The following is an 11,809-nucleotide window of genomic DNA, read 5'->3' on the forward strand; positions in this document are numbered from 1 at the left end:
CTTGAAGATGAACATGAGCATAAGCAATGACTAGAGTAGGGACGCGAATATTACAATTAATTGAGACAAAAACGATTATTAAGTTTGTTTAATGAAAGATTAAGAATTGAAACTATTCGGTCTCTGGAAACGGACGAATAGCGAGAGGCCCCTCTTACTGCAGACAGATTTCGCATAGTCTTAATGACTTAGAGGTAAACATAGAAGATCAATCTACGAATTCGGTGGTGGGGTCCGACAAATATAAAAGTGGGTTTTCTTATAACCTCACAATTGATTACAGATCATCTTCTGTAGGTATAGGCGATATTAACGTAGTATGTTATTTTTGTAATGCTTAAAAGTGGAGTAAGGAGTCGGCTTTCGTTTGAAGATACACCGGAACCTTTGAAATCACTACTTTTAGAGGAACATGACGTGCAATCTAAACAGTTCTTAGACAATATTCGCTCTTATAGTAATGCGTTTCAAATGATCCTTTGGTGCTCAACAATTATCAGAAGGTCCTTTCATGCTTACTTTTAAGATACCAGGTCAAGTTTACCATTTGATAGGATCCCTTTTGCCTGAAGGCAAATCTCGAATTTAAAACTGAACTCATTTCACAATTTTAGAACATGTTTCATCAGGTTAATTCGTATGTATGCAGTTTTAAATCGACATTAGAAGCTTTTCCTCAAGATGGTGATATTTGTTATAAATGCCGATAGACGGACGTCTATCGGCACTCAGGAACTCGCTGGGCGTGTATAACGCCCAGGCCACAGTATTACAATTTTTCCTACAGCAGGGCGACGAATGTATTTTCGCATAGCAAAGGAGGGGAACTCGCGGGGGGTCAAGTGACGCGGGCCACGTACCATTAACATGCTTAGTTTGTGGTACCGAGCGCGAAAGAAAGTCATCGTGTTTTTGTTTTGTTACTATTGTCCGGGAGCCAGCAGCAGATTTTATGACCAAGTTCCTCTCAAGAGATAATTCGTCAGACGCATGAGAGTATAGTATTATAAAGCCTCGTGAACGTCAGCTGGAGCTCGGTTGGGGGGAAGAGCGGTTGTAGCCTCCCGTATCAGCTGACGGTTTTTCCACCAAGATACAGCCAGCTGACATATATATTTATCCACAGTTACATATAAGCTATCATCAGGTAAATTTTTGTTTGAGAGGAAATAACGGAAAATAAATTTTTCTTTAAATTTAACTTTCATGTTCGAGACACCAGCTGACGTATAATACACCATGTTGTAACCAGCTGACTATTTTTTTTCGTTGAGATATTGGGTTAGCTACAATTTGACAAATTTTTAGCTGAGAGGAAATGAATGAATGAATGTATTTTTTTTCCTATGTGCGTGGGAGGCTACAACCGCTCACCCCCCCAACCGAGCGCCAGCTGACGTTCACAAGGCTTTATAATACTATACTCTCATGCGTCTGACGAATTATCTCTTAAGAGGAAATAGTTAACCAAATTTGCACCTGGCTCCCTAACCATATGTAAACTAACGTAATTTAATACTTAGGTACATATTCTATAACGGTGCGCTCAAACTGTTAATCTACATTTAATTTAGATTATTATTTGAAATACTAAGTAATGTAGAATTTAAATCACATTCCTTCATGTTTTCCTCAGATTTTCAATTTTCTCCGATTTTAAGATTTTCAGAGTGTTCAATTTTAATGTAGTTAAATTTTATAAGAGACAATTAAGAACATTCAAAAATAAAGTGTCACGTATTTTTTTTAAACGACGAATGACCTAAAACGACGTAATCGCGGACGAAGTCGCGGGCAACAGCTAGTTGTTAATAAACTAACAAAAAAGTATGTACTTATGTAATAAAAATCGAAATAAATGTGTAGATAACTAGTGAATTGCGTGTTTCTTAAAAAAAATCTTAATCTATACTAATATTATAAAGCTGAAGAGTTTGTTTGTTTGATTAAACGCGCTAATCTCAGGAACTACTGGACCGATTTGAAAAATTATTTTAGTGTTAGATAGCCCATTTATCTTATAGCTATATATCATTACGCTAAGACCAACAGGAGAGGAGCCACGCGGGTGAAACCGCGAAACGCAGCTAGTTTCTTAATAAAAGTATAATTAATTTATTATCTGTGAAATAGTTATATTTTTTGTAGTATGAGTATCGGGAACCTTGAAATTTCGATTGTTATTTATGTTACGTAAATTGTCTATTGTTAACTAAAATAACCGACATTTTCAACGTTTAGGTCTCAAGAGAATCCTTTGAATCAATATATTTTCTTATTGAATCTACAGCTTTTGTATAAAAGAAAACATTGAATATCAGCTTCATGTTGTTAATTACTTGCTATTGTTTATTTAGATGTAGATTTTCGATAGAATACTACAGTAAAAGTTCTTTATTCGCGGGCAATAGGTTCCGTAAATGTGCCGCGAATAGAGAAACCGTGAATATGGAATGGTAATTTGTATGGGGGTATAGGGGATACGTTCCTAGGTGACGAAATAAGGCAGAAAATACATAAATAAAATCAGTTTTATTGAAATTTTTGACCAAACATATTTATTAATTATCATTTAATTAGGTATTATCTTCAGGTTTAGGCAATGGCTTAGCACTTTTTACTCGTTTTTTAGTCTATATTATAAATTCGTAGTTGTAGTCCAGGCGGTTTCTAAGGATAACAATTGATTTTTATTTAGGTAAATACATATATGTATGTACCGATGTACCGATTCGATCCGCGAATAAAGAATTTTGGGCCGCGAATATAGAAATTAGGTCGCATTTTTTCCACCCGCGAATAGTGAAACCGCGAATGGAGGAAGCGCGAATAAGGAACTTTGACTGTATTTGAAGATAATATTTCATTACTTGCTTTTTTCATAATAAGAAAACACGCGCCTTATCCTATCCTATCCTTCCTATCCTACTAATATTATAAATGCGAACGTTTGTGAGGATGGATGTGTGTGTGTATGTTCATTACTCTTTGACGCAAATACTACCGAACCGATTACAATGAAATTTACCACACATATAGAGGGTAACTTGGATTAACACAAATGATGGGTTTTATCCCGGCAATCTCACAGGAACGGAAACTATGCGGCTTTTTCTTTGAAAGCGCGTGCGAAGCCGCGAGTGAAAAGCTAGTTACCTTATAATTCGTTCAAAGGCACATAACAACAAACACTATGTTCTTGATGTAATTGTAACTTGATTGTAAACAAATTTTCTTAGTTGGTAGGTAGTAACTGATCTGTAGTAAACCTATAATTCATAATCTTACAAGGCTTTATTAAAAAACATCATCTTTTATTATATTACTTTTTATTATATTCTCGTGATTTCTGAAGGCGTTTTAATTTGTAGATATAATTTATCAAAATGTGAATATTAAACCTTAATTTTCTATTTGATGTAGCGTACCAACCCAATTTCTTATATTATAATTTAATAAGAAGGATTAATTGTATAAAGTCTACTTATTGTAAATATCTGGATTCATTAATTACTCAGTTATTTATTAATTTCACTGTTAAGTAATATTATTTTCTCGCTACATCTATATAATATATGTCCGTATTTATGCAAAATGGAACCACTCGACAAATTTCGTTTTTTGCTTTTATTGAAGAATACTCATCCAAAAGTGGTCTAAATTCTTATACAAACAAGAACCACATGATTTTTACGTTGGAAACAAGGTATACTAAAAGCAGAAAGGAACCACCAGCAACAACGAATAATACCATATTAAGCAAAACCGAACCACAGCACCACGGGACTGCTTTGTTCAAACAAATAAACGATATAACTATCATGTCATTTTATACAAAACAGATCCACACCTACTTGGTACCATTATACATTACACATATTTCTATTAATAACAATTATTTTTAATACACAAAATGGAACCAGGTTTCTGTGGTATGGTTTTGCGTAAAATAAATACATAATTTAATTGTAATTTTTTATTGCAAAATAAAACCACAAGCATTCGGTTCTATTATGCATAAATAAATATTGTAAAACATTCTGAAACCCATCATCGCTATATGGAACCAAATGCCTTGACTTGTTACAATGCTTCTCATCTTTAAACAACGTATTTCATTACTTAAATAGCTCAAAGTGCAAAACTCCAATTTTTTAAGTAAAACGCCGAACATCTGTCAATATAGGTGATATTCAGCGAAGTAGTTCGAATACGTGACGGTGTTTTTTTCCTCGGCGAAGTAAGTTCTATTGTTTTTGTTAATTACCTTTAAAATTAAATGTGAAAATGTTAAGTAATAAATAAATAAGCAAACAATGGGTAAGAAAAGCATTGGAGACGAACACCGAAGATAATAATGAAGATACAACGGGTAAGCAGTTTTATTTAATGCATTTAAGTACTTATTGAATCTGAGATGCAGGTACGCTTTATCCACTTTTGATTCATTCCCGATTGTGGTGTGATTTTAAGAAGATAGTTCATTAAGTAAGTACAAGAGGAATCCTCTGTGGATTTACGTATTTTAACGACAATGTCGTTGTTCACGAAGGCGAGTCGAATTAAGAGTCATTTTGTTACGATTCATCTGTCATTGTAAGATGAAACTACTAAAGTCTAAACCCTGTTTTAAAAATAACTGTCGATGATCTAGGTACCTACATACTATTTTGGTAAATACGTTTAGATTCAGATTCAGTACAGTACATTCAGCCACATCATTCAGCGCATATAATTATTTGTTTTAAAACTCGGTATAATGGTACGGAACTCTTCGTTGCGCGAGTCCGACTCGCACTTAGCCAGTTTTTTGTACATGGCGCATGTACATACAACATACTTAGTCGTCTAGTAGGGACACGGCTTTATAAGAACTAATAATATTTTGCTGTCGCCATATACCCACCTACGTATAAAAGCCACGCGGCTTTATTGTTTTGATTTAAAGCTTTTTTCTTTTTATTACAGAAGATAACGAAGAAGATAACTCTGGAGAAGCTTTCTTCACCTTCTAGCGATATTCAGTCCATATTACATCTCATTCCACAAGATGCACAGTTTTTATAACAGTCTCATTAGTGATGATGCAATAGAAGACCACATAGATGGACTAGACACGGTGGATTTCGAAATCCAATTTGATGATAACGTCGAATAAACGTCCTATATAAGTATTATTTTATATATTTTATTAATTAAAGCTTTAATTACGATATTATAAATACATAGTTTCATTTATATCATTAAATCCCTGGGATGTGGTTCCTTTTTGTATAAGAGAAAACCTATCAATTGATAAATGTTAAAAGGAACCACATGCACATTTTCTTAATTATCTAGAAAGTTTAAGAATATTCAGAGCAAATTTATATACACATACTTAAATAAGTAATTTATCAATGAATTTAAATAAAATAAATTTTAGTTTTACTTCATCTGACAGAGCTGCAAATGTTTTTGTAAATCCTTTGATATCTCAGAAGTGCGTTTTTGCTGGGTGGTTCCTTTTTGCTTAAATACGGACATATAAAAGAAAGACGTGTTAGTTACTCCACTTATAACTCAAGAACGGCTGAACCGATTTAGCTGAAAATTGGCAGGGAGGTAGTTTAGAGCCAGGAGAAGAATAGGATACTAAATATGTACCACGGGCGAAGCCGGGGCAGACCACTAGTTTGGGATAAACAAACGTTTAATTACATTGACTATTTACATAAAATTACGAAAGGTTACAAAGTACTTAGACAATAATCAGTTATTTTTGTGGCATATAAAATTTTTACTTTAAGTAGGAAAGAAATAGTTTTAGTTTTAGTTTAGTTTGTTTTTAGATAAGAAGAAAAGTTAGTACTTTTAGTCGACATTCTTTGAATTATATCGTGCGTTTTTCAGTTTGATTTACTCATGAGGAGATATTCGATTATATTAAATGAGCCTTTGGAAAAACTATACGTGCAGTTCAGCACACATATCTCTATTTAAATAGGTATTTTGAATTGAATAATATACAGATTGTATACACCTAACGTTCATAATATTATGCTTAAGCAATTTGACCCCAGATAACATGGCATGACATACAAAAATCCCTGATAAAAATATAACCTAAGTATTAACGTATATGAATAATAAGATAATTATTGTAATAATTGCATCTTTTTACACGTGTCAATAATAATTAATCATCATTGTATCGAAAGTTTACTTTGTACATATTGTACTTATAAAAATTATTTTGTAAAAATGTATGGTGTTACTATATCGCGGTCCGCCCCGGCTTCGCCCGTGGTACATATTTACGTTTTCTCTACATAAGAACCATCGTCGTACTTCAAGGAATATAATAAAAAAAGAATTATCGAAATCGGTTCAGCCGTTCTCAAGTTATGCGCTTACCAACACATATTCATTTTTATATATATATGTAGGAGTATTACTGGCTGGTAGAAGTATTACTGGCTGATGAGAATTACATCGGAACGAGATTTGACAACTGTCGATCTGGCGGAGCGTCGCGTCGATGGTCGGCTGCAGACGTTGCTTGGTTACAAACGAAGAACGGCTAGGGCACCACGTTTGCGACGAATCGCTATTGTTCCGAGTAATCTTGTGCATTGTTGTTTCGAAAATAATTAAAAGCGATTGATCAAGTGATTCCCTAATTACTAGCGCATAGATTTGTGCGATTACATAACATTTGTTTGTAACATTGATGATTCATTTGTTTCCACCAACATTATAATTTACTGAAGATATGGGTGATTCTGATGATTATGGCCATCCGCCCATATCAGAAGTGGGATATACCATGCGCTAAAGACCGAGGAAAACCAACCACCTGACGAAAATAGCGCCTTCAATTTACTTACTCGGATGATAGCAACGACGCAACCGCGCTCCGGTGGCAACTGCTAGCGCTAAGTCTTGTACAGCTGTTAATCTTGTAGAGTTTAATCAGTAAGATGTAGACGTGCATGTAGAAGGTTGGTGTAAGATTACAGAGCTTATAGTACTGACTAAAAATTTAAAGGGCGTAGATTTACTTGTGGCTTTTACCAATGCAATGAAAGGCTGCGCCGCCTCTTGCTTGACAAAGATAAATTTGAATGAGCTCACATGGGAGACTGTAAAACAAAATTTAATGGCCAGATTTTGTAAACCAAAATTATTTCAAGACTACTTTGATGAAATATTGCATTGTCAAATTGGAACACAAGAAACCGCAGCAGAAGCTGGCCTGCGCTTATGGAATATGATCGAAACTATACCTAAAACCCGAATGCTAGAAGATGTTATAACTGGTCTTATGTCAGAAGGATGGTTTGATAAATGATACGCCGTCAGCTAAACGCATATACTATCACTACCAAACCTCAGCTATTTAGAATCTTAAGAGGCATTTCTCTAAAGCGAAGATCGGAGCTTATTCAAATCCAAGAGCCTGAAATAAACAATAACAAAAAGATTTGTACACGCAAGAGTTCCTGATAAATGTCATTTTTGTGGAATCCCCGGATACCGGCAAGCCGACTGTAAAAAGCGTCTTCGAGAAGATTTTTCTAGAATAACTAAACAGCAAAATCCGTCAACTGCATTACGTGCTCCTGAGAAAATTGCGACCGTAACCTGCTACATATGCGGTCAAGCTGGACACATAGCAACAAATTGTAATGAAAGAGAATGATGTCGGTTAAAAAGGAGGTATAGCTACTACAAAATAAGAGGTTAATGTCTGCGAACAACGACTGTCGAGTGGCATCTTGAGGCCGTAATCCGGTGAGTCAGTCCCCTTTTTGTTTGAAAGCGGGTCGTCTTGCTTTTTGATAAAATAGAGCTATCTTAGTAAGTTGCCAGATACTGTGCGCAGTGATCTTGGGCATCTTACGGGCAAGTAGAGCGTGTGATGCGCACTTTGAAAAGTTTGCTAACGATTATCTAAAACGATCCCAATAAAGCATGGCGTGACATAACATCTGAAATCGTGAAATCATTGAACATGAATTGTCGAAAGTTGGTCGAAATTCATGCAGAGCAAGACAATCCGTAACTTATGTGTAATCTGTGAGCATTGTTTGCATGAAGTCTACTTAACTATTTTGGCACGTTGAGTGAGAACAGTCATCGAGTATTGTTGTGTGTGGAAGGTGGTCGAAAGGATAATGTCGTCCAGGTCATGCCGCTTATAGCGGCTGGTCGAAGGGACACATTCATCCGGTCCAACCTTATTAAGTGTTCATTAGTTGAAGGGAATGTCGTCTGAGCCATGCAGCTGATAGCGGCTGGTCGAAGTGACACATTTATCCGATTCAACCATAAGTGTTCTGTGGTCGAAGGGACAGTGTCGTCCGGTCCATGCACATGGTCGAAAGGACACACCCGTCCGGTCCAAATCATACTGTGTAAAAAATTGGTCCTAAGGATAGGACATGCCGATAAAGAGTGCATTGTTTGTTGTGTGAGTAGAAAAAGGTGCCGTCCGGTCCATGAGTGGTCGAAAGGACACACGCTTTTTCATTCTGAGACAATTATTGTTGTATGACCGTAATATTACGTAGTAGACGTAGACGACGACGACGTATTAGCTTGTCAGGATGGGCGAGCGGGTAGATATTGACAGATACCCGTCCGATGGATTGTGTTATTGTTACAGGACTGCAATTTGATGCGCCCGAGGACGGTCGATAGTCAGAATGGCCGTGTAGGAGTATTACTGGCTGGTAGAAGTATTACTGGCTGATGAGAATTACATCGGAACGAGATTTGACAACTGTCGATCTGGCGGAGCGTCGCGTCGATGGTCGGCTGCAGACGTTGCTTGGTTACAAACGAAGAACGGCTAGGGCACCACGTTTGCGACGAATCGCTATTGTTCCGAGTAATCTTGTGCATTGTTGTTTCGAAAATAATTAAAAGCGATTGATCAAGTGATTCCCTAATTACTAGCGCATAGATTTGTGCGATTACATAACATTTGTTTGTAACATTGATGATTCATTTGTTTCCACCAACATTATAATTTACTGAAGATATGGGTGATTCTGATGATTATGGCCATCCGCCCATATATATATAAGATAAGATATTATATTCTATTAGAACGTACTGAGAGTAAGAGTAATATAAAGTAGAACCCATTGAAGTTTTACCACTGTATATAACTTCAAAGATTTGAGATTAATTAGGTAATTAATTATCCGATAATTTTTCTTATCAACCTAATTAATAGATATTGTCAAAACGCTTTATTTACTCAGCCATATCATCATATATATCTATTTCTTTAACAATAATATTATAATGATAATATTATGATTAATACGAAATACTATATAAGTAGTACATTATCAGCATAAAAAGAAACAAACACAAACAGTCACGTGGCAAAGTGCATCAGAACGATCGTATAAAGCTAAATAAGCGGATAGCAATAATTATTCATTATCCATTTAATTATAATTTTAGTTAAAAATCTTCAATTAAAATGTTTAAAATGAAAAACCGTATTCTTCGTTAAAAGACCGACAAAGCACCTATTATTATTATCACTAGTGTTACTAGTGTTTATGGGCGGTGGTGAGTGGTGACCACTTAACATCAGGTGGCCAACCTGCCCCTTTGCTTGCTCTGACATAAAAAAAGAGTCGTAGAAATTGCTCTATGTGATTATTTATTAGTAGTTGCCCTTGTACCTACCATATTTCAACTTCTCGCTACGTAATGTTATTCACAATGAGTAAAGATTGGTTTAGGTTAGGTACTGTAAATAGAAAGAGTTGTGTACGCTTGTTGTCCTACAGTTAACCAGGCGTGTCCTCTCCAATGACCATATAATGTTAGGACTACTGGGAAATACCGTGTTTACGGTTCATTTCCCATTGAAGATTTCATCACCCGTTGTTTCTATGCTCAGTAAATATTGGTCCCTGAAGTGAAGAGATCATACTAGTCATGTAATCCATACTAATATTATAAACGCGAAAGTAACTCTGTCTGTCTGTCTGTTACTCAATCACGCCTAAACTACTGAACCAATTTGCATGAAATTTGGTATGGAGATATTTTGATACCCGAGAAAGGACATAGGCTACCTTTTATTGCGAAATATGTACCACGGGCAAAGCCGGGGCGGACCTCTAGTTGACTATAAATTACTAATCGGTATTTTTATAACAGATTACGAATAAATAGGTAGATTATATTGTATCGGGTTTTACCCAGGTCCCGGGTTTAATACTTTTTACGCAATAGGTCAAACTGTGATATATTTATACAAACCATTTTTTTATTTCATTATTGTTTCAATAAACCAACAGTAATTAGTGCGTTCCTTTATGATTATAGCTTAATATTGGTTGTATTCATAAACAAGTTGTATTATCATATTTGTTTAGAATAATAGTCGTTAATTAGACGTTTGTCCACTTTCCTCTTAAAGTCATAACCCAGTGTTTGTCCTTGTGTCCGTATCATCTTTATTTATAACCAATGTACAATTATCAGTATATTATTGTAAGTATTGCACGAAACACTTCTCAACCGATAATGTGAGTATTATTTAAAATATTATAATTATTTACGTACGTAGTTAAAATAACAAACGTTCATTGCAAATTCAAATTCTACAAAACAATAAACACATTAGGTTATGATATTATTGTTATTTGGGTAAACGATTAGATGAAGAAGTATTAGAAATATACTGAACCGATTATAAATAATATTATGTAAAAATGAAGATGACACATTTGAATGAACTATCGAAATACCACACAATTTTTATTTAATTGTGAGTGCGATTACGACCTCAATTTGTGTTATTGAACAGGCAATATATAAAATGTCTGTTAAATTCTGTTTAGTAAACGTCATATTATTATTTAACTGCTTACTAATCGGCATTATTAATTTCAGATGAAGTTATTAATTCTGCTAGCTGTCCTTACTCTGACTCAATCGCGATATACAGAAGATAAATGTAGCGGTATCATTGCACATAACATTAAACATGAAAAGGAAGTATTGAAATCTGGCCTGACTAGTCCCTACCAGCTGGCAATGGACTACGATACAAACACGGTATTCTTCAGTTACTCTTCAGAAGGTGAAAACGTTTTTGAATCAGCATTCATTAATTTGAAAACGAATGAATTCAGTAACATTCCCGGAATCAGCGGAGGATTTGCAAACGCAGTAGACAGTAAGAAAAACATTGTGTATTTAGGAGGAAGAGACGGGATTTATAAATATAATTACGCATCTAAAAAGGCTGAACATTTACACACAACTAATGACAACATATGGCAATTGTTTTATAAAGACACACTGTATTATTCGAGGTATCCTGATGAAAATGCATTTGTATTCAGGAACGATAAATTTGAAAAGGTTCCAGAGTTGCAGAATACTAGAGCATTCTTAATTGGTTTAGACAATTATGGAAACATTTACTTTTCAAACTCTTCTGGGTTATTTTACTATAAAAAATCAAACGGTTTAATAGATTACATAGCAGACTTTAATGTCAATGGTTTTACATCAGATTTGAATGGAAACTTGTATTTCTCAACACCTGATGGAATTTTCTACATTAATGTGAATAAGAAAGAAGTGGAAAGAATAGCAGAAATTGATAGTATTTACGGCCTGGCAATAGAAGGAGATGGGAACATATTATATGCATCATATGACAGTATCATCAGATTAAAGGCGACTAAAAACTTTTGTCCTGTAGAAGAATACAAAATTTCTTTTTAAGCTTAATCTCAATTTTGTAACTACTTCCTTGTTTATATAAATTTTTATCACATTG

General features: G+C 34.9%; 1 protein-coding gene across 1 annotated transcript; it reads left to right on the forward strand.

The window, feature by feature from the left end:
- The first annotated feature begins 10,425 nt into the window (after positions 1 to 10,425).
- On the forward strand, positions 10,426 to 11,809 carry LOC149905107 (ommochrome-binding protein-like). The gene is made up of 2 exons (XM_090106346.1): positions 10,426 to 10,544; positions 10,912 to 11,809. Exon 2 carries the CDS (start codon positions 10,912 to 10,914, stop codon positions 11,752 to 11,754), a length of 843 nt encoding a protein of 280 aa, XP_089962472.1. The 5' UTR covers positions 10,426 to 10,544; the 3' UTR covers positions 11,755 to 11,809.

This window comes from Colias eurytheme, chromosome 10 (genome assembly GCF_061535395.1).
Source record: "Colias eurytheme isolate Ceu_HAF_F1 chromosome 10, ilColEury1 Martin Lab GWU primary, whole genome shotgun sequence".
Taxonomy (NCBI): domain Eukaryota; kingdom Metazoa; phylum Arthropoda; class Insecta; order Lepidoptera; family Pieridae; genus Colias; species Colias eurytheme.